This window comes from Diadema antillarum, unplaced genomic scaffold (genome assembly GCF_040938485.1).
Source record: "Diadema antillarum isolate AM-2024a unplaced genomic scaffold, OU_Dant_1.0 seq00000169_RagTag, whole genome shotgun sequence".
NCBI lineage: Eukaryota > Metazoa > Echinodermata > Echinoidea > Diadematoida > Diadematidae > Diadema > Diadema antillarum.
In genome coordinates, this window is record NW_027271238.1 from 662,470 (window position 1) to 687,089 (window position 24,620).

The following is a 24,620-nucleotide window of genomic DNA, read 5'->3' on the forward strand; positions in this document are numbered from 1 at the left end:
TTTACGCCCGCACTTTTAATACTTTTCAACAATTAGTCCTTGAGGCCTATCCAAAGCCTGCTATAAAACACTCTTGTCTTTTACCTCTTCTACCTGTCCTACAGGTCAATAAATAACACACCAACAAACATAAATACTTCCACCATTGTACTATATGCTTTGGACAACCCATGCTTGTATTTCATACAAACCCAGACAGTTTCACACTGCTGGCTGAAAACAATGCGAAAACCAAACATACAGTCATTTTACATAAATTACAGGCAATTGCATATTGCAGGAATACTGTATGTAGTATAGTCACAGCTAAAAATATCCATCTCGTTAATCTCACCTCCTGAGCTCCTCTCAATCAGACCAAGCAGTTCTCTGCACACACGGCTCTTTCTTAGCTAGAATTATCTTAAACACATCACAAGAAAATAAAACAGATACATACCTTCCAATGTGTAGGGCCATGTAATACTGATAGTACTCAACTACTATACCTTGTTATGGACGTGTGCATTGTAAGACACAAAAACTCTAAAAATGCAGCCATCCAGCAAATACACTGGAGATCAAACATTTGCAGGTGAGCAAATTTCAGCAAAGATCATAAATCTGTAAAAAGTCTTGTTACCAATCGGGCAGTAAAAGAAATCTATCATAATCAAAACCAATAAGAACATTAATAAGAATCAGTGTCTATAAGTCTCAGGGCATTATGGACCAAACACATAATCACTTGGTACGGCTCTCTGGGATAAATAAAATGAACAATATATAGAATACAAAATCTCACTTGTTCCAATAGATATGTGCCTAAAAATGCGACACTGATTTCAAATTAACAACTTTTTGATGATTACAGTTCAGTTTCATAAATAAGCACAGAATTTCACCTTCCCTTCCGCTTTTCAAGTGAAGTATAAAACAGTTTTCACATTATAAAGAGAGAAAAAATTGAAACAGAAATGTCAACACCATGTGTGTGTGGTTTCAGGACAGTATGACACTTCTATCAACAGAAAATAAAATAAATAAATTAACAAAATGATATGCCCTTGTATACTTGTAGATCATTGTTCTGGCAAGTATTCAAATCCTGCTATCTACAGCATCTCATCACCCTTTACAAACTGCGCCATAACTTGTTAACCTACGTATACAAACTCTCATTTTTATCTCTGACATGGGCAATTGAGAACTTTGCGTGCCTACTGAACGCGGACTTTGAGATCTCTCTATGAACGTAATTTGCGTCTTATCACACAGCAGGTTTCCACGTAACAATCTCATCCTGACATTGAAGCTGGCATCATAACTTTGTGCAAACATTATTTATCACACTGGATACACAACAGAACATAATTATGTCTCTTTGGCAAAACTAGAGCAAAAGCGAAAAGGCAGTTTAAACTTCACTGATAGGTTAAAACAGTGCTAGGAAGTAGACAGAGAGCAACAGCAAAACAAAACAAAACACCGAAAATATCAGAGGAAAAGAGAAGAGTCCAATAACTTACTAGCATTATACCTTTATAAGTATAATCATACAGGAAGAAAATGTGTACTCAGTCAGTTGGGAACCTCAGTATGAATATGTTCCCTCACTGTCAAGTAATAATACAATGTTAAGTTAGACATCCTTGCACATATGCTTGGTGAAATAAATCTCACTCACACATACAGTATTTCACGCTATCAACTTGTCCACGCTAATAACTCACAAACGAGAGGCGCCAGACGTACATCGTGCGTCGTGGTGCATCAAAATTCATTCAGCGAAACACCCAGAAAAGTGGTGGAAGGAGTAAACACACATAGGTTTGATATTGCACAAGTGAAAAATGTAGCAGGCCCCATGATAGTTTTCCCACAGCACATGCTGGATGGGGTGTACAGCAAGAGTGACTTGACAGGAACAAGAATGAATGTTTGTGTGTGCTCTGTATTGCATGCCATTTCAGTGGGTGTGCATTTTTTTTTTTTTTTTTGCTCTTGATTCTGTGATGATCCTGCTTTTGAAAATCCTTTGGGTAGCAGTAAGCACAATTTGTTGGATTAATGACCTTCTGCTTCTAAGATGAAGACTGCCATTGTCACGAGACCTGTATAGGGGAGCTACACAATCTCATCAACTCTTGCTGAGGTGGACTGGATGTAAAATTTGAGAGGCAGCCCAAGCCTCTTTCCCTACTGCCTCATCCAACTCATCCAACTCAGAAGACACAGATGATGGAGGTATTGGTCTGACATTTCCTTCAAAGATGCCTCAGAATGCTACCTATTACACCCTTTCCTTCATCTCCTCTATGTAATGTCTGCTTGGATAAAAATACAAGCCTGCTTTGGGAAGCTATCATCTTGGGAGACACAGGTCTACCATTCATCATCTATCTTATCATGACATGGACGACTCAGCAATTCCAGATCATTTTCTCTTCACAGATGATGACCAAAGATATCAGTGACTCAATTCATGACACCCTTTCTGATTTCTGATTCTGAATGACCATAAAATGCAAGCTGCTGCAAACTTGTACGTTTACCTTCACCTCACGAAAAAAGAAAAGAAAAAATTGGTTTGGAATCTGTACCGATGCAGCTGGCACAGAGAGAGACCCTTTTAGAAGCAGTGGAGTATAAAGCATAGCAGAAATGTGAAGAGAAAGGATTAAAAGTAGCAACAAGCCATGATATCCATTATGTAAAGGTAGAAGGTCACATCTACCTGAAACGCCATGACTGAAATCTCAACTTTGGAGGCCAGGGGGTTAAGTACTGCTTGATGTACATTACAGCACAGTAGCACGCCATACCCACTATGTGTACATTGCATACAGAGAATACAGCATAAGTAACATTATCATCGACCACATGGTACTATACCGGTAGACAGTTGTTAACATGTGCCTGCACTTGACACAAGAGGGCAGGAGACTGGCATAATGATGTTCACTGGATTTGGTCCCTGAGCCCCTTGAGAGCAGGTCTGTGCACAACCCTTCATCAATTTTTCACCTGCCTACAAAATACTGAGATGCGGGCAAATGGTACATCAACAGGACCATTTTTCCTCCATGGTAGTCTGAGGTGAGGATGGAGTTCCAGGTGGAAGCCTTTCTGGTTGCCATCTCCTCTTCCATCCTATGATCTTGGCGCCATCTTGGGAGTGGTGTGTGCTCCCCCATCCATACTTCAGTGCTCTTCGATGCCACTCTACCAGATCTCCAAGCACACGTCATCTCCCATCCGCCTGACAAACCCACTTCACATCCACGGTGCTCCATCTCGATCTCCTCTGTACCTCTCATGGTGACACTCCTTGAATAATGACATCAGCGGGTGAATAAACTACTGGTAGTCATCATATCCCCTGAATCCTGCCCAGATCCTGATATGAACAGGCCATGGGGGCAGAGGATTGCACTCACTGTAATGAGTGGAGCATTCACGTCCACAGTTCACTGCACACCTTGACAAGAGGTGGCGCTGTTTCTTTGAGACGTCCTATTGCACCCGTCCACTCACGGGACCTGCTCCTACTTGCTGTCGCTCCAGGAAGAGCAGTCTTTGGTCAAGGGCATTCTTATCTGAGATAAGGAGATAAAAAGATGAAATATTACCAAATTATGTTTAAAAGCCTGACCCAATAAGAGGCAAAGACATACAAAGCAGGTTTTCTTGCTGATGCTACCAATGTTTTGAGTGCCATTATGTGATGAAACAATGCAACATAGAACATAAATGTCTAGTAATGATAACAACACTGACAATGATGATGAAAACAACACCCTTGACACAACCTTTGTGTCAAGGGCATCAAGACGGGAATAACAGCCCAGCCAACACCAGGTTTATCTTATTTTTATCTCTGTATCCATCCATCCATCCATCCATCCATCCATCCCTCCCTCCCTCCCTCCCTCCCTCCCTCCCTCCCTCCCTCCGTCCGTCCGTCCGTCCGTCCGTCCGTCCGTCCGTCCGTCCGTCCGTCCGTCCGTCCGTCCGTCCGTCCGTCCGTCCGTCCGTCCGTCCGTCCGTCCGTCCGTCCGTCCGTCCGTCCGTCCGTCCGTCCGTCCGTCCGTCCGTCCGTCCGTCCGTCCGTCCGTCCGTCCGTCCGTCCGTCCGTCCGTCCGTCCGTCCGTCCATCCATCCATCCATCCATCTACATGTGCCTATCTATCTAGCCAGTTATCTATTTATTCACCTATCTATATGTTGTATTTATTCCTTTACCTTCTACAACAACAGAAGCCAATTTAAAGTAAATCAAGAAGACATATTCCTGCAATGTGCAACGCCTTCTCCAAAACCTCCTTTCCTTCGGAACCTCCCTTTTCTTCAAAATCTTTCAACCTACTTTGAAAGCGACATAATAATCAGCTAGTTGATAGCAGTCACTCACCAGGAAGAAATGAGAAAAGCAGACACCATGAGAAGGTAATGGTACTCACATTTCAGGAGTAGGTTCCTGTCATGCTCACTCCCAGCCTGTAGGCACAGACCATGTAGCAGCATCTGAGCTGTACGGTAGCGACTCACGCACTGCCAACAGACAAATGGACAAACATACCTTTCGTTACTACCTACCACTCAATGCCTCAAGTGCCACCGAAAAAGTGGACATTCCTTTCTCTATTTCATCTTTTATATGTTTCTTTACTTTTTGCAATGGCCTGATGTCTCATGCCCGAAAAATGTGGTGTAATAGAAATAAATGATATTATCATAATATTGTATCCATATTTTGCTGAAACTTACGTGATTCAAAATTCCTTAAAACATTATGTACTCATATAAGCATTATGTATATTGCTCTGTATTACTTTATATGGAAATAAAATCATTTGAATTTAAATTTGAAATTACTCCAGCTGCTTATTATACTAGCAAACATTTGAACTTTGAATGCAGAGCCTATTTTTTTTTCTTTTCAGCAAGGGTTGAAAAAGCATATTGATAGCAATAGATATTCATAATTTTTCTATCAATCTGCAGTACCACATGGTTTGATGCATATGTAGTAGCTGTCATTAAAACCATTCTAAATGTCATTCATTTTAAAATTAATTTGGCTAATCTATCAGAAAAACAATCAATTTCACCTAGGTATTATATTAACTTTGAATCAAGTACTTACACCACTTTACAAAAATTCTAAGAGAAATGCACACAAATAAAGACACAGGACACCTACTTTACTTTAGTCCCGATTTATACTTTCTGCAGTCAAGCTATATCCCAACTGATGTAATTTCTTTCTTTTCTTTTCTTTTCGAGTAAAACACTTGGGCATCCATGTGACAGATGCCTCTCCCTGCTTCCCCTAGCTGTTGCCAATAATAGAATAGTGAGGTGTCTAACTTCTGTTATCTTAAAGGTATGGTGTAGTTTTGGTTGAGATGGGGATTCAGGTTTTAACTTTTTGTGACATAATTAGAAACCACTTTCTATGGAATATTGAAAAGCATACAATTCTAAGAGGAATAAAAAGTTTCTGATAGATACCTCGGCAATTTCAAAACGGATTTTCATCCAATAAACTCTTAATTCCTCTTAGAATTGTATGCTCTTTAATATCTTTATGAGTGGTTTTCAATTATCTCGAAAAAAGTTAAAACCCGAATCCCCATCTCAACCAAAACTATATCATTCCTTTAACAGATCACGGACTTGTCCCAGCACAGAGATGATGGTTCAGCCGGGGTTCTCCATACCTCTTGCGAGTTGCCAAACATTTCATCCATGCCGGCCGACTGGCACTGCTCGATGGCGTAGCTGTACATGAGCTTGTCAGCGGTGATGAGGGCGGAGTCGAGGTCGATGTCGAGGGAGGAGACAGGCGTGCCTTCACACAGCTGGCTGCATCGCGAGAGACAGCGGTGGTAGATGGCCTTCAGATCTTGGAGAACTGCAGAAAGGACGAGATAATCAGGAGTCAAAGGTCATGACTTTTTCTATTCAGGAGGAAAAGATTGCCATGGAAGGTGTCAAGTGATAGTCACTTCTTGTCAATTAAAAAATGCTCTTACTACACAATGGATAGTGCAAATGTTCAGTTTTCCATATCTGTAAATTGAAATCCATTGCATTTTCTTCCTACAAATGAGGAATCTGGCATCCATATCATAGATTAACAAGGGCTTTAGAATGAGGAATCCTTTCTCTAAATTCATAATGGCTGGGAAATTTAAGATAGATAATGAAAAAAGGGACCTGTGGTGATCTGTATCATGGCTTTTTATGGGATCAAACAATGACACTGCATCTTCTTTTTAATGTCACATTCATAATTATACAGTATGTCTGTATCAGTATGCTATGAAACATTTGTAGTTTATCAGATATTGGAACAGTGCATGAAGGCACAATTGAACAGAAATGCACAAATTGCTACATTGATTGGTAAACGCTTGTGACAAGACCTCTATGAATCTCTAGCGAGGCACGGAGCAGACTCACCTGATCTGACGGCATTGGAAGGTTTTAACCTTCCTGCGCTGATCTCCTCTTTCGCCATGGTGAGGGCGCCGTTTAACAGCTCCAGGGACCTGGTGTAGAGTACCAACTGCTCTGCTAACCTGCAGTGATTGTGAGGAGTTCAAGAGGGAAGAGGTGATTAAGTTGAAATGTGACTCACGTCAAGGAGAGAATTCTCTTCTTCATCCTGAATGTATCATTACAATGCCATCTAAATTATTAATTTCTCTTCAAAACATGAATTCAAGACCGAAAGAAAAATATGAAATTGGAGAATAGATGCATGGCCAGCGGAACCGGGGGGCCAGGGGGCTCGGGGCCCCCCACTTTTTTTTGCACCACACAAAGGAATACATAAGGTGTTACCCCGGAAGTGCATAAGTGGCACTAGAAAGAAATAGATAGAGACCTTGAAGTGCGAGCGTGGTAAGGTTATGTTTTTGCGCTGAAGATCTTTTTTTAAATTATTCTTTTTGCTTGTCAGCTGAAGAAACCTGGAAGTGGAATGAGAAAGATGAGCTGAAGGCCCCCCCCCCTTTTTTTTTTTGCTTGTCAGCTGAAGAAACCCGAAAGTGGCCCCCCCCCCCCCCCCCCCACTTTTGAAAACACTCCACAGGCCCTGAGATGCAGCACGTGTCTCATGCACTGAAAACCAACAGGCTTAGGAATATTCGCTAAATGTGTATTCAAGCTTGCCATGCTTAAAGAGAGCATTTTGCTTTCCTCATTCTGCACAAAGATTTCCAAGACATTAACAGACCAATATGCCATAAAAAATATTTTCAACTCTTCTTTACCCATATTACTTTTCTCTGTTACATTTAGTAAGACAAAACTCTACCCAAAAACATTCCATTTCTCTCTACCCGACTCAAGAACCCCAGTGAGATCAGCTTTACCTGTAGTTCTCACTGACGAAGCACACTTGGGAGTTGCTGAAGACCGAAGGCCCCCTGTTGTACACAGACTCGGCTAGGGGGATGCTCCTTGACTCCGCAACCTCCACCGTCGCCTCGACGATGCCTAGGATGACGTTCAGCCTGTCGACTGTCTGAGTGTGCTCCGGCTTAAAAGATTGAACATGAGAATGTGTGTGAGGGAGTACGAGAGAGGTGAAAGAAAGAAATGAGAACAAACACATTTAGAGAATTTGGACTAGTGTAAAAGCTGTTATTTTCACAAGGTTTTCGTTGTCTCAAATTGCACAAATCACTGTTGGGCTGCAAATATGACTACAGTGCATGTTGAAATGTCGCCACCTAATCTTGATCGTTATAAATGTATAGACAGGCAATTAGTGCATTTAAAATAGCCTTGATGTCAATTTGCGGAAACAACATCTCCAAAAAATGTTTGTGATTTCCTTGTTCATTTACATATCTGTACGCAAAAAGAACAGTCTTTACGGTACATCAGTGTAACAAGCCACTTTGATGATATGGTTCTTTTTCCAACATAGACTGTCAGTGGGTATAGAAATATTTCACTGATTATGTATTGCTATATGCTGGAATAAAAAAGACATATTGGAAGAGGATGTAATGAGTAGAAACAACTATTGATGCCACAGCTATTACTACTAGTATCACACTATCAATGGCAATGACAATTACATCCTTTACTACTGTTATTACTGTGATAACAACAGTGTCTACTGCTACATTACTTGCACTACTGCTACTACCATGACTCCTGCTGCTATACTTCTGCCAACTACTACTAGTAGTACAGTTGAACCTCTCGTATCCGGACAAGTCGGGACCGGGGCTCATCCGGATAAGGGATTTGGCCGGATACGGGAGACTCAATGCTTTATACATGCACATATACATACACATGTACTGATGCAGCCCATTGTAGTACCACATGTAGTAATGTGTATACTGCAACCTTTTCATTGCTACATTTGGGGATGTTTGGGGATGTTGAAATGTCTGGAGGTAAGCAATTTGGAAGGAAATTTGATGTAATGTATGTTAATCATGTTGGAAGTAATATGTAATTCATGTGTGTTTGGGTAGGAGTTGTCAAGGAGTTGGGAATCCCCCTTTCCTCCCGTAATTATTAAAAAAGAATCACGGCGAGATTGCGTCCGTATAATAGAGAGATCCGGATAAAGGGAGGCCGGATAAGAGAGGTTCAATTGTACTACTGCTACTGTCAATATTACAATAGGTGATCATTACTACTACTATCACTAACAACATTCCTACTACTGCTTATTGATACTGCTGCTGCTTTAATTCTACTGATATTATTACTTTTACTACTTCTGCTGTTATCACCATTTCTACTGCTACTGCTACTACTTCTTCTGCATCTCACATTACTGTTACTTCCACCAACATCACTGTAATTTTCATGTACGATATTATATCAATGATTGTTTTATTCTGTATGTAATGCTATAATGAAATTGCATTGATTTCATTTTATTTTTATGACAAGTGGAAAATAAACTTGAAACTTGAAACTATAATCAAAACTACTTCTACTATTACAGATTGGAGATCTTTCTGACTAAATCTTGGTGTTGGACTAATTAACATGTATGCGATACTGCTACTCACTGCCAGCAGCGTCTCCTCAGGTAGCTCTGGGGCGATGAAGGAGATCGGACCCTCCATGTTTGGGGGCGAGGTCGCAAAGGTCAGCGACCCTTGACTTGACGGCGAACCCTCCGTCAGGATGGAGCTGCGCCGGGACTGGCTGCCGATGTAGAAACCAGTCTGGTAGACGGGAGGGCTGGCAGCTGAGAGTGACATTTAATATGCAAAAATACAATAGCAATAGCTGGGATTTTTTTGCATCAACGAAAAACACAGAAGAATTTGGTTGTGTTGAGGTTAACATATCATCTCTCTGATTATAGCTGTATAACCACAAATTTTCATGAGCATGAAGCTTTCGTAAATTTTGTGAGGAGCCAAGATTTGCAAAAAAGTTTGTCTACAGGGTGCACTGAAGGGTAGTGGTGACTCGTGAAAAAATCATGCCTCTAAAAAGGCCGTCTGCTCCAACTCACAAAAGTTTCATGCTGCGAGTGCTTCTGGTTTTATAGTACCTCAGCTATTTATTTGTCCAGATCAGTTGGTGAACACCAATACGCAAAGCAAGTACTCGGAAGTCATACTTCCCGAGACTGTATCCACAAGCTTAATCCCAAAAATGATTTTAAAGAAGGGGTACAGCATGAATGTAATGGCTATATTTTGCAAGGGTAAAAAGCTTGAGTGTCCACAGTGGATTAGTCCCCTTCACACATCTCTTAATCTCTTCATCTCAACCACAGAGCACCAATCCCCTCACATACCATCAAATTCCTTAACTCAATAGTCATAGTAAACAGAAAACATGATGTACAATACAGTATTTCAGTTGTAAAGGCACAAAAAACAACAATAGATTCAAGGGGTTTTTAAAAAGATGGGAGGCAATTAGGTCTTACATTTATTAGACCATGATGTCTCTTTTGTCCTTGAAAATATAAATCCACAATTGATATATCAAAAGTATTGGACACAGTTTGCAAATGCTGGTCATGATGGCAAGGGTCAAAGGTTAAAGGTTTACACACCTTGGATACCTTCAATGCTGCCCCCTGGGTTCATGGCCAGGCTGTCAAAGGCTGCCTTGAGGGAGAAGGGCTCTGAGAGCCTGCCGTAGCTGGCGCTCCTTGGTATGAGGGCGTCCTTGCTGTGTAGCTCCGTGAAGTCCTCGTCCAGACAGCAGGAGTAGGTCCGCGCCCGCCGAGACCTGGCAAAGGGCATGTTCAGGGGCTGTGGATGGTCACAAGAAAACACAGACAATAAGAAAAACAAGAGAAAAGGATGAGCAGAAAATGAGCCAAAGTTTTAAAAATTGCTGACTGATGATGTGTGATTTTTCTTTTCTTTCTTTTTTTTTACTCTAAATAAGTTACTGGTTTGGTAAATAGTCAATAGTTCTGACTTCATAGGGAAGACATGCAGACGTTCCAGGAAGTTAAGCTCAAATTTTACTTGGTCCACAATTATGTGTAAATAGCCACACGAGGGTGACATTTTCAACACTGACACACAGTACCGTATATAAAGAGAGTCTGGCCAACTCGTAAATTGGATGCCATGTCATTGCCCAGCGTATTTCGCGGTAAAGGGTTAGCGTGTACACCCATACGTAATAATGAAACCCTACCAAATGGGGTAGTGAACAATGGGCACTGCGTATGAGCGCACTTTGGTAACGACATGGCTCCGCAAAGATCACGGGACCACTTTTGACCAATCACAGGCTTCAAAACTCATAAGCTGAAAACCGAGTTGGCCACTCTCTTTATATATGGCACTGCACTGATATGGAAGCTCTGTATTCTGCTGACAGAGTTCTACCTGACACAGTTTACAGTGGCAAATCTAAACTCGTCTTCAGCATCATCTTTCTTCTTTCCACCACATCTGAAATCGATTTTAATGTCCTCTTTCCATACAACTTACCAACAGGTCAAGCAAATCTTCCTGCTCTCTTGGAATAATGCTTCCTATATTTCTTTGAAGCATGGACAATGTCAATCATGAGCTGTTGTATACATTAAAAATTGCATCCTAGACCATGTTGACATTATGCAAACATTGATCATGGTAGCAAAAGGTCAAATCCAATTGGGATTTAATCACTCTAAATCAAAAGGAATTTGATTATTCATTCAATTATTCAAAAAGGAATGCCCAACATTTCCACTTCCAAGCTTCCAGGTGGAAGCTTCCCTTTTGTTTTCCTCCAAAATAGCACATCCCAGGTAGCCACGTACCTCGGATGGGCTGATCCCACTGGGGTCTGTGATGAAAGTGAGTTCCTGCCGAGAGCTCTTCTTGGTGGGCGACCCGGCTATGGGGGGCAGGAGGGAGGGGCTGGTGAAGAGGAGTGGGGAGCCCCTGGCCGGGGAAGACACTAGGAAGGGGAAAACAGTCAGTTGAGGGAGGTAATACATCAGAACATTATGCATATGATAATAGATATTCATATTTCTTAACTACTAAAGGTTTGTCTGTAGTGACTACTGTAAAACATGATATTTTCGCGGCATGAAAATTTCACGAATTGGAGCCGACGGCCTTTCTCGCAGGCATGAAATTTTTGCGACTTGCCACTGGCACCCAATGCATATTGTGTAGGCATGAACTTTCGCGTGCATTTTAATTTCGCGAATGTTGCCACTCGCGAAATTCGTGAAATTAAAATGCATGCGAACATTCCTCGTTTTACAGTGTGCGATCTGACAGGAGCTGTTTAACATTCATGTTCGAGCTGACAACATAACTCAACTTTACTGTTAGATAATAATGACTGTAAGTGAGAGAAAGTCTCAACATTTGAGCAAGGCTGTCTAGCATTCTTTAGAGTGAGGCTTGAAGCTGGGGACATCTTCTTAAGAACAGCATCAATGCGGCATTCAGTGCGAAACTGGAGGAGAATGAGTTGGCTGGGTTTTCTGGATTGAATGCAAACTTGTCATTGTCAAGAAAAGCCAGTGAGGTGTACTGATGGCAATTCATGTTGATAGTACAGGGCTCCTTTTAAGTACTTCACATAGCCTAGTAGTATATCGGATTTGTTAATGCGAAAAATGATTTAAAACTTATATACATGCAAATCAAGAGATTGATTAAAAATCTGGATTGAAAATTGTCTGGAAAGAATGTTTATATAATAAATGTGGAAAAAATCTAAACAACCAATCACTTATGAGAAGCAGTTTGCCACAATTGCAATACATAATAACAGCAGTTCCCATGGTAGTAGCTGGATGACAACCAATCAGCTTGGCATATTTTACTCATTACTATGGTAACTATAATTACTGCCACCTCATTGGCCCCTGAGAATTCAAACTCACATCTCCTCCTGGCTGGTGATGGAATGTTTGTTGGTGAGACGCTAGAGCCCTGGGACAGCGGGGAAGGGCCCCGGTGTATCCCCACCCCCTGGGGGGATACGGAGGGGTCTGCGGCCACTTTGGTCACCAAGGGCGGAGAGGGAGACGGGGACGTGGGTGAGGTCTGGTACTTGTAGAACTTGTGGACCACGCCCGGATCTGAGAGGAGAGAATGAAGGCGACGAATCGGTGAAATGAAGAGGGAACATATTCTGAGAAATAGCCACAGAACATCATCAAGATTTTGAGACTGCATTCATTGCACATTGGGCAAGAATTCTGAATTTAAGCCTGAAATGTTCTCTTGCTTGTGTCTTGACTATTGAGGGCATTCAGAGCACGAAAATTGGGTGCATGTGAGCCAAGCATTGCTGAGTAGTGCTACATCCACACAGAACTCATAGACTGCTCCACATTTTATTGGCATACAATACTGTACAGGCTTTATATTTCACAGTATTTTCATTTTCATGAATTTTGCTAGTTGACTGATATTTGCCAAAATATTACCTCCCATGATGGAAACGTAGGGTATATCATAACTCAAGGTGGGAAATCACTAATCACCTGCTAATCACCACTCATTTGTTGCTCTGTCACTTAGGGTCTCCATTAAGAATTCACATATTTGCAATATCTGTATATATATCTGCATACACAAAGTACATTTGCATTGCAGTTATGATGCAGTATTCACACGTTATACTTACAGAAAATACTTGTACATTTGGATTCAATGGAGCCACAAATGTACAATCTCAGATTACATGATTTAAAGGCTTGAGCGATTAATTTAAAACCATCCTCTGCAGAATAATTCTTTGCAAAGATCCATGGTGATTAGAGCAGGGCTGCGCACTAACCTATTTTCCCTACTGGTCCACAGTCCTGAAATTTACTGGCCCTGTACTTTTTTTCAACTGGCTCGACAATGTATTTTTTTTTTTTACCTATCATGTCGGACCAGTAAATCTAGCAATCCCTGAAAAGTCGCTGGTCCGACAGTGATTTTTACCGGTCTGGGAACGTTGGACCAGTGCCAGTGTGCAGCGTTGATTAGAGTGAAAGCTTTTACTGTAGTTCTATTTCTGCTGAATACAAGTAAGTATTGCTGTGCAATGTATCATTCGCAGCATGAACGCCCTATGAGCTGATTTACAATACAACATGCCGGCGCTTACTTGGCGACAATGACATCATTAAATCACTGTGTGTCTGAGTGAATTGGTTGACCGTATACTCACTGTACTGACCACCTGGTGGAGACAGACCCACGGCCTGCACTGGGCTCGAAGGCTTGGGGTCAAGGGACACACCCTGAAAACAGACAACACAGGGACAAGATTTAGAACACAACTCAAGTCTTCACCGAGGACAGGGAAAATACAGTCTACAGTTCATATCAATCAATATCGGAAACATGGCTGTGTAAGTTCTCATTTTGTTCTTTTCTAGTTGCTTTGTTCTACTCTTTTTTTTTTTCTTTTTTTTTTTTGGGGGGGTAATATCCATTGTCAAGGAGACTCTTGGATGTGACTCTACTCTGAAAGGGATGGAATTTACAGAGACGATGATAAGAAAATCCAATATATCATTCTGGCGAAAAACAGTGAGATGTTATTCTTATTCAACCTTTGACAAGCAGAAGAAAGTCATTTGTGGCCAAAAAGATTTTGGCAGCTTCATATCGATATGGGGAGGTGAGTATGAATGCCAGACCATACATACATAGATGCAGAGAAACTTTAATACAAGGTGGTTGACTGACTGTATTCGTTAAATGTAGCTGATCTCAGATTCAGGTTTGTTTGTTTTTTGTTTTTATTCATGTTGTGTGTTGGTTTCTTTGCTATCAATCACTGAAGACTTGCACCCTTACTGTTATACACTTCATCTGTCAACTATTCGTAGTATCTTTGAGATGATGTGTCAAGAAAACTGAAATCACCATACAGAACTTTCTCTCTATCTCTATCTATACATATCTATCTCCCGCCCCCCCCCCTTCCTATATCTCTCTCTCTCTCTCTCATCTTGGAAGTATGTGGGATAGATATTAAGATACACAACATTTAACAATATATATCTGTCACAGTTACAACAGGATATATAAAGATTAAGACACAACAAAACAAGTATGCACTGATATGCCGATGCAAATTATACTGCCACCACCAGGAAGACGTACAGGAATGTCCAGGAAAGAGAAAAGTGAGAAGCCATTCCATGAGAGGAAAGCCAAAGAAAGAAACCACATCAACGTTGAGATACAATGCCCTGATGTTCCTGCACTGCTTCGTTTGAAATTGCTTTTATATTTGTTTGTATTTAAAGGGTGAAAATGCATCAAATGCATGCAAAGTCTCAAACATGGCCATGTCGTGTTTTGTATGACGACCAACACATAAACATCTGTGTACATATAAACTGCGGAGTTTGTTTTGCTTTTTACCACTGACAAGCATAACAATTCTTCTCTCCTACTCTCTGTGTGAATACTACATTCATGATTTCAACGACATGTATTTCAAAATGTAAAACTCTAGAAATTTCATTGTTTTGACTTTGATGAGGAATCAGGTTCCTTGCTATATTCTCTAATACTGAATTATAGTCTAATTTGAATCTTTAATCCCTGAAATAAAGATTAAATTAGGAGCTTTGCACATATCCATCGTGTCCATTTCTTTTTTGCCTTCATATTAGAAGCACTGAAGCTTTTATTTATTGCCATTTGCCTTTTTTCTTCTCTGGTCTCCTTTCCAATTAGAAACTGCAGACAAATACAATTACACCCACAGACTTCATATACATCAATATACTGTATAACCAGCACCAGACACAGCCAGATTCACAGGGTGTACTGCATACGGAAATGGATATTTTGATTTGTGCCTTATATAGAGTGGGATGCACAGAAAACGCACAGGAAGAAGATATACAGAAAATGAGAATAACTGCCTCCATATTTAAGTGCACACCAATCACTTGATGAGGGGATAAGCAACAACAACAAATTCAAGAGGTGGTATTCACAAGATATTCACCAGATACTCAAGTGCTACAAGAGGCAAGATTGGCCACATATACAGGACGGTGACGTAGGCTTGCCGACAAAATGTGTTGTCATGGTTACGAGTTCATAATTGGCTTTATAAGGCTTTCCACAGAAGTTTGATATTGGAAAGACATCCATGCCTAGTTGAGCATAATTTTGGAGAAATAAGATCACACGAAAGCAGATTCCACCAATAAAATGTCTAAAATCTTTCAGCCCACAACATGTCACGCATGTGGTTTAAGGGTGCTTACTGCACTTTTTGAAGCAAAGATGGACTCAAGACATTTCCCTATCAACTAACTGTATTATTTTTTTTTTCTACATTGTGTCAAGAGATGAGTAATAAAACCTTTTCATGAGGTAAAAATCTCCAAGAATAACACATAATACATCACAGATGTATAAAGGCAATAGTAAGGAGTCAGATCTAGTTTAAAGGGAAATAATTTGTGAAATTCCTACTACCAAGCCACAGCAGCCCTAACTTAAATCCCTGATGCTTTGAGCAGATAAATTTTTTGCAGTATGTTCATCATAAAAGACAGGTGAAGTACTGGATGCTGAGAAAAATAAAAATATATCCCCCTCTAGAGAGAGAGAGAGAAAAAAAAAATGAATGCTCTTCACACCAAACTTGAAGCAGAAAATTCATGTCAAGGTTATAAAAGGCAATAAATAAATAAATAGTCAGATAGTCAAATTCAGAACAGACCGAGACAAAAAAACTGGCACTGTGTAAGCAAGAATAGAGTGAGATCTGACATCAAAGCATTTGGGTATTAATATGAAAAGACTGAGCAGGAATACGATACACTTTGTACTATGCACTTCAGAGTGAAGCAGCTGTTACATTGTGCAGTGCAAAGGAATCATCTGGTATATATTGAAGACGTGAGCGCACAACAAAAGGGGCTAGGTGGAGAGGGGTGAGACACTGCAACAGTGTATAGTATACCTGGGCTAGAATTCTCCGTCTAGCCACGGAGGGTGAGTGGGAGGGGCTAAGGAGATGCCTGCCCTGAATCGGGCTGTGGAGGGGGCTGTTGCCGCCGCTACGGGACTGCCTGATCTGTGTACGGATCGCGGACCCAACGAGGGCGCAGTTCCCGTGGCAAACGGGCATGGACCGAATGCAAGAAGTTTGGATGCATGAATAAATGAATGGACAAAAAAGAGCAGGGATAGCCCAGTGATGATTATGAATAACAGAGGAAAAATACCTCCACATAGAGGACCATCAAGTTTTTCCCATGAAAGGATTAATCTAATCTTGTATGGTAGACAAGGAAGTAACAGGTGAATTCTAGTTGCCTATAAATGAAGATTTCACAGATAGTAGCCATCTTTGCAAGCTCTCATTTCCACTCTAAAAAGTAGACAAAAAATTTGCATGTCAGCATGGTGGATGTGTAATTCTTTGGAGCTGCTGTCCGAGCCACTGGTTACATGTATTCATATTTGCAATTAAGGGCTATTCCATACAGACCATTAAGAGTGAGTATTTGGCTATCATCTAACTATAACCTAAATGGAGAGTTTGCTGCTTGCAGTTTTATCACATACTTCTCTGATGATCAAGATATTTGTAAATGTTTCACGAGCTGGAAGCACAAAGAGATAGACACGTGGAATCCCTGATGGAGCATTTTCTGAATTCGGAAAGTGAAACCATGGAATGATTTGTCCGGGATAGAGAATTTGAGCTGTGTGGATGAATAATGAAACCAGTTTGGACTGCGCCATGTCTAGAGTGAACCAAACAGGAAAGGGAGATTTCTTCCTATTGCTGTTGTTGTTGTTTTAAATTTACAAAACTTGTGAAGCCCTGTGAGAGAGACAACTTATGTCATTTTGAGGAAGATAACAAAATTCTCCAGTGATTCCTAGTCACAAACTATTGGGCTCTGCACTTTATAAAAATATTTTGGATTCGACCATCAAAATCATTAAACAAGCAAAAAATATGTTTCCTTTATTTTTAGAGTGATTTTTATTTCAAGGAATTGTGTCCTTGGATTGAGGAAAGTACTGTTCACATTGCTAATAATTCAGTTTGTGCAAATCATTAAAAAAATGGATATATTCATGTGCAAAAAAAAAAAAAACCCACAAAAAACCACATCATATTAAAAGCTAGCTGGAACTAGAATGCAAAGCAGATTATTGGGTACAATATGCTTGGGAGGCCATGGCAGATCAGCACTAGAACTGATAGTGTCATGCTAGTGACTTACTGCACTCTATGAAACATATAGCTATACACAATATCTTTCATTGTTGATAAAACATAATAAGCTTGGTCCACTATATAATAACTGTATGGAATATAGCATCAAGGTTTTACTAACTAAAAATATAACGGGGGGAGCAAAAGAGTCTGCTGCATTTGCTGTACACTCAGCTAATTCATTCAAGGAAAACATTGAAATACACTACCACTGATTTCCACTAATGTTTTGAGTAAATGGACAGATAATTTCCAGGTGGAATCCAGCAAGGGTGGTATGGGGCACAACTCTAGCACTGCTCGTCAAACTTACGGTTATAATGTAAGTCTCAAAACTGTAAGTATGTTTGAGGAGGGTACAGTATCAGCATGTCTATTGGTATCTATTGGACAGCATCTATAGTCAAAAGGGTGTTTAATGCTTGGCTGGTTCTTACCACTGCGTGCGTCCGACTGGGACTGACCACCGATGCTGGTGAGTGTCGGGGGCTGGTCCGCTGTCTGCTGCCCTCTACGGGGCTCGACGGACTGGAGGAGATGGGCAAGCTGCTTGGCCTGAGGTAAATGAACAAGGACAAAAAACAAAGTACTACAACAATCTATATGTTTTGAAACATATAGTGGCACAGTATCAACTTCACATTACATGTAGGACAGTGATTCAAACTCGAGTATGATTCTCTCTTTCTGGCTTTTTCACAAAGGGTCTTGATACAGGACTAGCATATCGCATTATACAACAAGAGACCCGGAGGTCACGCGCTCACTGGAGTATCGCAGTTTCACCTTCCATGCATTCTTGCACACTCTTACCTGAGAACATTGGAAATTTAGGTCTGCATATGGATCCCCCCCTCCCCCTCAACTCCAGGGTGGGGGGGGGGGGGGGGCAGGCAGACCTGGATCTGCAATGAACAAACTTGGAACTAAAGTCATCAATGTACAAACTCATGGTATTAACTTTGCTTTATCATTTCTGGTTCTAGAGTAGAAGATTTTAAATATTCCTTAATGTGGGAGGGGGGGGGGGGGGCTAGGGGCTCCCCAAGTGGGACATGGTGCCCATTTGAAGGAATTGAGATTCTATCCCCCTAGGGATGCTACCTGCTAAGTTTGGTCAAAATTCATCATGAGGTTTTCAAGAAGAAGATGAACATGTACAATTCAGGCCCCATTACAACTGTAGGACTTCTCCCCATCCCCTCTCCTGGGTCCCAAGGGGGGGGGGGGGGGGGCACCCCTGATTCCGCCAACCCCATGAACAAACTTGAAACTACAGTCATCATAGTATTATCTAAGCCCTATCACTTCTGGTTCTAGAGAAGATTTTTAAAGATTCCTTAATTTTAAGGGGTTTGGGCCTCCTGGGGGCCCCCAGGTGGGCCATGGTGCCCATTTGAACAAATTGAGATCCTATCCCCCTAGGGATGCTACCTGCCAAGTTTGGTGAAAATCAGACATGGCGATCTCAAAGTGAAGATGAAAATGTACAATTTAGGCCCCATTAGGACCCCTCCTTACCCCCCTCCTCTGGGTCCCAAGGGGGGCACCCCTGATTCCCCCATGAACAAACTTGAAACTACAGTCATCAATGTACTTAATACTCATAGTATCAACTGCTAAAGCCCTATCACTTCTGGTTCTAGAGAAGAAGATTTTTAAAGATTCCTTAATTTTAGGGTGTTTGGGCCCCCTGGGGCCCCCCAGGTGGACCATGGTGCCCATTTGAACAAATTGAGATCCTTTTTCCCCTAGGGATGCTACCTGCCAAGATGGGTGAAAATCGGTCATGGGGTTCTCAAGAAGAAGATGAAAATGTAAAAAGTTTACCCACGACGGACGCCGGATGAAGAGCGATCGCAATAACTCAGGTGAGCTAAAAATGTAAATACTCAATCTTGAGTGATGCACGCCATTAAAACCAAAACAGCCAAACCAACAACCACTACATGCTAATCAATCTGATTGAGTACCAATATACTCATCATGCTACAGTGGTATTTATTCAGAATCTTTTGTCCCAGCAGCTCTTCATAGCATTGCAGCTGTTATAGCAAGCCATGAGTGACATGCAGTGTTTTTATAGCTGTCATTCACTTAGAATACTTAGAATCACTGCCACCTTTATAGCCCTATTCAGTTTTAAAACAATGTAACTAATGTCTGCCATACTGGGGGGGGGGGGGGGCTTCCATGATAAGAAGAAAAGATGATATAATGTATGGGATATGCAATGACTCAGGTGCATTGCCAGTGCACAAATCAAACTATTCTGAGGAACACTGAAGCCCCCCAGTTATGGGTAAAACAGACAGACTTAACATAAAACTAGAAATGTCGCTACGGCAACTGGTGTATGCCTCCGCCATAATGCATGGTTCTCCTAATAGGTCTATAGTACAATGTCTTGACAATGTGTGATGACAGTTTCACACAATTGGCAAAATATTAAAATGACAGGTTTGCCACAAATGTGCTGAATGTTCACTTTCCTAGAACTAGGTTCAATTGGATGAATGATTAAAACGTCAGAGTGCAGGTATTTGGGGGAAAGGATGATTTGTACTTGACTTTTGATCCTTTTATAAGTTTATGCATTAAGTAATTTTCAAGGTATTGAGAAAAAGTATAATTTCAGTATCAAATGGTAAAATAGTATTATCTAAACCTGGCCTTTGACCTTTGACCTCACAGTTCCAAAGAGAATCACTGTTAGGTAGAACATGCATAAATATGTAAGTTTCATGATAATACCTTGAGTTACTTTTGAGATATGGAGGAAGAAGTGCAATTTAGCACTTTCACTTGACCTTAGACCTTTTGACCTTTGACCTTTGGGCAAGAAACTTCCCACAGAATATATATTGGGTTATACATGCATACATCAAGTTAAAAAAAAAAATCCTTCAGGCATTGCATAAATATAAGGAAAGTAGTGATATTTTGAGGAGTTGACCTTGACCTTTGACCCCTGACCTTTGACCCATGACCCCCAACTTCCCTAGATAATCACTGCCCATCGGTACATGCATATATACTAAGTTCCATGAAGATACCTTGAACCATTTGCGAGATATGGAGAACTAGAAATGTCGCTAAGGCGACTGCTATGCCTCCGCCATAATGCATGATTCTCCTAATAGGTCTATAGTACATGTGGACAATGTATAATTACATTTTCACAATATTGGCAAAATATTGAAATTACATGTTTGTCACAAATGTGTTGAATGTGTTCACCTTCCTTTACCTAGGTTAAATTAGATGAATAGGAGAGCATGTATTTGGGGATTCAAGGACTTTAACTTGACTTTGACTCATTCATAAGTGTATGAATACTGTAATTTTCAAGGTATGGAGAAAAAGTGTAATTTCTGTATTGAAAAGTACACTGTTACCATTTTCTTTTGGCCTTTGACCCTAAAATTCATAGGATAATCACTATCAGGCAGAACATGCATAAATATGTAGTAAGTTTCAAGATAACTTGAGCCACTTCTGAGATATGGAGGAAAAAGTTAGTTCAGCACTTTCCCTTGATCTTTGACCTTTTGACCTTTGAGGCAACCCCCCCCCCAAAAAAAAAAAAAAAAAAGAGAAAATGAAAATTTCCAGATAATCTAGGTTATACATGCATACACCAAGTGTAAAAAATAAATTGCTGGCATTACATAAATACATGTATGAGGGAAATAGTAAAAATTTGAAGTGTTGCACTTGACCTTTGACCCCTGACCTTTGACCCTATGAACCCTAGATTCTCTAGATAATAACTGCCAGTCAGTACATGTATATATACTATGTTCCATGAAGATACCTTGAACAATTTCCAAGGTACGGAGAAAAAAGCGAAGTTTTAATAGTTTAACTTGACCTTTTGACCTTTGACCTTTGACTTCATGACCCAAAACTTTCACCAGAGAATCTTAATTGGGTAATACATGTATACACTAAGTTTCAAGAAAATATCTTCAGGCATTGCATAGATATGGAGGAAATAGTGAAATTTTACGTATTTGACCTTGACCTTTTGACCTTTGACCTTGACCATGTGCACCCAAAAGTTGATAGGCACAACTTCACCCCCTAATACACATACATGCCAAGTTTCATTAGGATACCTTAAAAGGTTTTGATAGTTACCCTGTCCACAAAATTTATTACGGACGGACGGACGGATGGAAGGACGGACGGACGGACGGACGGACAACCCGAAAACATAATGCCTCCGGCACCACTTCGTGGCGGAGGCATAAAAACATGAAATTTCAACCTTTTTTTCACAAAATAACCTGTGACCTTTGACCTTTGACCCCGTGACCCTAAAATCCACACAAAGTATCATTACCCCAGGATATACCCTCATACCAAGTTTGATGCAAAACCACCTCACGGTTCTTGAGATATCGACAAAAACAAAACGGGACGGACGTACGGACGACCCGAAAACATAATGCCTCCGGCCACTTCGTTGGCGGAGGCATAAAAACCTCACCCAAACTGAAAAGTTCTTCTGACAATGAAGCAAAAAGAGGACAGTGGAAGTGTGTACAAGCAGCACTAGGGTTGCATGCACACATAAACTGGAGGAACAGTAATATGACCAGCCCTTCAAGGCATCATGCTGTGCAATAAAAGTCTTACCTTTCACTGGGGGAAGGTGGCTTCTTCAATTCGGACATGACGGGCCGGTTTGACCCTTGACCTCTGCTAGGTCTGCACACCTCTGATGTTCCCCTGCTACCGGACATGATGGGTGACGAATTACTGAATACATAAAGAGTGGATAAGAGATAGACAGACAGGTATATACATAGGTATACAAAGTGACAGATAGATAGATTAATAGATAGATAGATAGATCAATAGTTAGAGAGATGAATGAATGGATGGATGGATAAATAGATAAGAGATTGATGGATGGAAAGATAGATAGAAAGATAGATAGGTAGAAAGAAAGATGGATAGAAAGTTAGATAAATAGATAGATAGATAGATAGATAGATAGATAGATAGATAGATAGATAGATGGATAGATAGATGGAAGGGTACAAAGACAGATTGGAAGAGAAGGAACAAAATCACTTATTGTGACAGCATGATTTTTTCTCGAAAACTCCTATTCTGTATTACAAATCCAGGTGCAGTTTTGATCAGCCTCTCGTTGCCGTTGTTAAACAAAGAATGAAGCAAAACAATGAAATTAGGTCAGAATGGGAGTAAGTCGCTCTTACTTGCACAAACTCAACCGAGTTTAAACAACTCACTGTATGTAAGAATTATACACACAGAAGATGTATTTCAGTATTCAATGAATCGACATAATACACATATTATAATTTTCACAAAAACGATTTCCTTCAAGCCCTTAAATGCATAAAAGTGTTCCAGCTGCACTCTGGATTCTTGATTATTGCATAATTCACACACAAATGAAAACTTACAATTCAGCTGTAATGTCTTCAATGTAACATGGGACATATGGCACACATCAATTTATTGCTATTTATATGCCATTTGATTTCATATCTGAAGATGCTGCAGCATTGAAAAAAAAAGATAAAACTCTGATTTTAATTCAAGTCACTATCACTGTAACATTTTTATCCCTTGAATCTTTAGATTTTGCTTGCAGGAAAAGGATTGTATTACAACAGCAACATAAATGTGTATGCATTATTGCTGCTCATCAGGCCTCCATTGATCAACTGGCATGACGAGCATGTAGTTCTTTATAATAAGACACAGCTAATAATGAAGGGAAATGGGTCAGCCTGGTGACCTTGTTAGAGCAATGTGTTCCTTTCCAATACACAGGAGCATGACCGCTGACCTGGGGAGCTTACCTTCTTATTGTAATGACGTCTGTTGTAGTTTGCACATTAATACTAGCACCACTGGTTTCATCTGCATACAAGTTCAAAGATAAAATGTGAGAGGTCAAAAGTGAGCTGATAGAATGTAATCTGAAAGGTGTCACTGTGAGAGGCCAACTGATGTCGTATGTTGAGTGTGAAAAGATCATGGCATGGAGATTATATGATGAGCAGCAACAGCAACAAAAACAACAACAGTATGCCACAGGGGTATTTCACTGCCCAAATAAAAATCAGTAATGGGTACTGATAACAAAACCACAGCGAAGTACAGTGGACTCCCGTTTTAACGAAGTCCTCGGGACCCGCAGTTTTCTTTCATTATATCGAAATTTCGTTAATAACCGAACAAATAAACAATACGAATACTTATGCTAGAGTCACACACGGCCGGATTTCGTACCGGGTCCATATTACGTAAAAGAAATTAAAACCGTGTAGACCCGGTTCGAGCCGTAGAGACCCGTAGAGACCCACATCATAACCCGTGTCAATTCCTGATGGATTCCAGGGGCTACGATACGGCGGTGAAAAATTTTTGGTCATGTTCAAAATTTTCTCATGGATTTCAATTCCGTATTGATATCCAAATTGACCCGGTTCGAACCGCATCGACTCGCGTCAACCTGCTGCAGCCCGCAGCATAAACCATATGGACCCTTGCCGTATGCCGCATCGCCTTCAATGCAACGGATGACGACAAGGTTTAAATCCAGGTCGGTATGGGTCGAAGCAGGTTGACGTGGGTCAATAGGGGTCAAAAAGGATTCGTTAAGGATTTAAAAAGTGGATTTTTATACGGTTCAATACAGGTCAATACGGGTCTCTACGGCTCGAACCGGGTCGACACGGTTATAATTCCTTATGGACCCGGTTCGAAATCCGGCCGTGTGTGACTGTAGCATAAATTATCCTCCATTCCGGGACTATTCTGGCTCATTTTCACCCGGATCAAATCCGTTTTGTGACCCGGCCGTGTGTGACTCTAGCAATAGAGTGGACAATGTTGCGGCCTAAAATCTGACTTCGTTGTAACCAGAATTTTGTTATAACCGTGTTCGTTATAACAGGAGT

At 40.7% G+C, this 24,620-nt stretch overlaps 1 protein-coding gene across 1 annotated transcript in view; it reads right to left on the minus strand.

Annotated features, from left to right (window-relative positions):
• Nucleotides 1-3,479: 3,479 nt before the first annotated feature.
• The window catches only part of LOC139728211 (serine/threonine-protein kinase unc-51-like), a 63,377-nt gene continuing 42,236 nt past the window's right edge, over nt 3,480-24,620 (minus strand). Inside the window, exons 13-26 of the mRNA XM_071639176.1 lie at nt 23,517-23,577; nt 22,315-22,437; nt 18,093-18,225; nt 16,399-16,503; nt 13,627-13,699; nt 12,344-12,541; nt 11,258-11,397; nt 10,046-10,247; nt 9,039-9,220; nt 7,368-7,534; nt 6,451-6,569; nt 5,706-5,899; nt 4,443-4,533; nt 3,480-3,578 (exon numbers count right to left, since the gene is read on the minus strand). Coding sequence (XP_071495277.1) covers nt 3,496-3,578; nt 4,443-4,533; nt 5,706-5,899; nt 6,451-6,569; nt 7,368-7,534; nt 9,039-9,220; nt 10,046-10,247; nt 11,258-11,397; nt 12,344-12,541; nt 13,627-13,699; nt 16,399-16,503; nt 18,093-18,225; nt 22,315-22,437; nt 23,517-23,577 — 1,871 coding nt within the window. The 3' untranslated portion in view covers nt 3,480-3,495. The remainder of the gene's footprint in view (nt 3,579-4,442; nt 4,534-5,705; nt 5,900-6,450; nt 6,570-7,367; nt 7,535-9,038; nt 9,221-10,045; nt 10,248-11,257; nt 11,398-12,343; nt 12,542-13,626; nt 13,700-16,398; nt 16,504-18,092; nt 18,226-22,314; nt 22,438-23,516; nt 23,578-24,620) is intronic.